The 2,500-nt window shown below is 47.0% G+C and overlaps 1 protein-coding gene across 2 annotated transcripts in view; it reads right to left on the bottom strand.

Annotated features, from left to right (window-relative positions):
• Nucleotides 1–2,500, bottom strand: part of nckipsd (NCK interacting protein with SH3 domain) — a 14,020-nt gene that overhangs the window by 8,561 nt on the left and 2,959 nt on the right. For both annotated transcript variants that reach the window (XM_082138706.1, XM_082138707.1), the window contains exons 4-5: nt 972–1,047; nt 280–863 (exon numbers count right to left, since the gene is read on the bottom strand). In XM_082138706.1, coding sequence (XP_081994832.1) covers nt 280–863; nt 972–1,047 — 660 coding nt within the window. The remainder of the gene's footprint in view (nt 1–279; nt 864–971; nt 1,048–2,500) is intronic.

The following is a 2,500-nucleotide window of genomic DNA, read 5'->3' as shown; positions in this document are numbered from 1 at the left end:
GGCAGCCACAGTACAACGGCGCCAGTGCGCTCACCACACACCAGCTATAGGATTTATGGATGATAATATAGTTATCGCAAACAGTTATTGTCATAGTTATGGGTGTTATAGTTATCATTATAGCTATCAGAGTTATAGGTATAGTTATCGTTATAGTTAGAGTTATTGTTACAGTTCTAGGTGTAGTTATCAGAATAGTTATCAGTATAGTTATCGTTAGAGTTATCGTTAGAGTTATCGGTATAGATGAGTCCAGGGTTGAGCTATTGAGCTACTAACCTTACTCTCCACCAATGACAGCAGCACCTGCTCCAAGTCGGATGCCGCCGTTGGCAGAGCGCTCTGCAGGTGTCCCACGACCACGCCCACGGCAACCCGCGACAGCTCGTAACTAAGGTTGGTGTTTTTGCGCACCAGTTCAATCAGCTCTGCTCCGATTGTCGTGGGAACGGCTGAGGACTGGGTGGGGCTACCGAGGGGGCTGAGAGACATAGAGGGCGGGGCCTGTGGCCACTCCACATCTGATTGGTGTTCGGAAGCAGGCTGTGGACTGATTGGCTGAGGCACCGGCCTCTTTTCGGAAGGGGTCGGAGCCTGTGTGCTGATCAGTTGAGGTGCTGGGCTGTTTTTCGAAGGCTCTTCCTGTGGGGAGCGGTCAGGCAGAGGAGGGGGCGGAGCCTTGCCTCGTTTTGGCACAGGGGGCGGAGTGCTACTGATGCTGGGAAGACTGACATCTGAGGACACACCCGAGTGGGAGGAGCCAGAGTCTAAGGAGGCGGAGCTGATAGATAGAGAGGGTCCAGAAGGAGGTACAGAGCTGGGGGCGGGGCTTGCTGAGGAAACGCTCGTTGGCACTTCCGGGTCTGTAGAGAGAGAGAGAGAGAGAGAGAGAGAGAGAGAGAGAGAGAGAGAGGTAGTCAGTCAGGTGTGCGCAGCATAACGTCAAATACGATTTGTTCTCCGACACCCACCGATGTTTCGTAACTCGCGGTGTTTCTCCGGGGGAGGCGGAGTTACGGGCACCGCTCTCCGAGGCTGAGGAGGAACCTGCGACAGAAACACAGTATCAGCACACACACACTCACAGCGCAGGGTGTCTGTTGTACCCAGAGCCGATCATGACCTCCCTGGGGCCCTAAGCAAAATTCTGTTCATACCTGACCCGTGAGCCATGAACCATTTGCCATTGCCACACAGTCACACCTGACACCCCAGTGTTCCCACTACAATCCCTCCTTTAACTAGTTCTAGTGAAAATGTAATTCCTGATATCAGAAGACATTGTTACTAGTAAAAAGTTCATTCTTAATATCAAGAATTCACATTTTAAATAGTACAAATTGTATTATTGATATCAAAAATGCATTTCCTTTGAATGAATAAAAGCTAAAATGGCGCCATAGCATGTCACTGTGTTTTAAATGATAAAAGAAATTCTTGATACTCTTGATTCTTGATGGTTATTATTTACTGAGGGATGTGCATCCATATTGACCAGAATCTCCAGCCAATCAACATTTTAAATTCAATGGAGCCTATCAATATTCAATGTCAATACATTGCTTTCCATATTGCATTAGGGCAGAGTTGTAACTAAACCTTGACTGAGCGACTAGATAATCATCGTCTTGTTTTTAAAACTATAATGAGGAGTGTCATCACGCCCATATTGTTTCATTTCATGCACGCGCATATGATCGCATGTTAACGCGTGACGCGGTTATCTTTTCCGAGCTACAGTTTATAAACAAACACTGTTGTCCTTTGTCGTTTATTAAACATAATAAATCAACTCACATCAACTTAACTTTAGCCTACTGTTCTTTGCTGACATCAAACTTTGAGAGGAGAGCACACAAGTCTACCTGATAACTGTTGCCGCAATTAACTCTCATGGTGTTTTTTTCTCTCTCTTTTCGTGACCAGAAAGATCACGCTTCATTTTCTCATCGATATTGTAAACATTAATTGACGCGCTTTGACACGAGGGGGAGGCGAGGCCTTGAGTAATTTGCGGGGCCCTACGCACCTCGCGTAGTGTGCGTATAGGGCTGATCGGCTCTGGTTGTACCCATAGACTGTATAAAATATGTTCGCAGTGTGCGTGACGTCACCCGTTGGTTTCTTAAGAGCATTTCTGAAGCCCAAAGTGGGCGGAGCCAGCCGTCGCCATCTTAGCAGCGCGTCACTCCTGGATAAACGAAAATATGCAGCGAGGCGGATTAGCTGAGGTGACGTGACGCTAACGCTAGCAGACAAACGGCTAGTAGTGACATCAGCGCCAATCCACCTGTCACTCAAGTGGCCACGCCCTTAATTATGCAGAACTTTAAGGCTTAATATAATTTTATGCGGATGAGTCATTAAATATTCCCCCCCTCACAGTCGTCATGAAGGGCAACATTAGCTGTATAGACCAAAGCCGCTTTTAGCACCAGACTGTAAACATGAGTTTCTGCTGTAGAGTTGTGTATATTAACATGGGGGTTTATGGGTAATG

Source organism: Leuciscus leuciscus, assembly GCF_965113295.1.
Source record: "Leuciscus leuciscus genome assembly, chromosome: 15".
NCBI lineage: Eukaryota > Metazoa > Chordata > Actinopteri > Cypriniformes > Leuciscidae > Leuciscus > Leuciscus leuciscus.
Note: the sequence above shows the minus strand (reverse complement) of the source record. Positions and strands in the feature narration are given on the sequence as shown.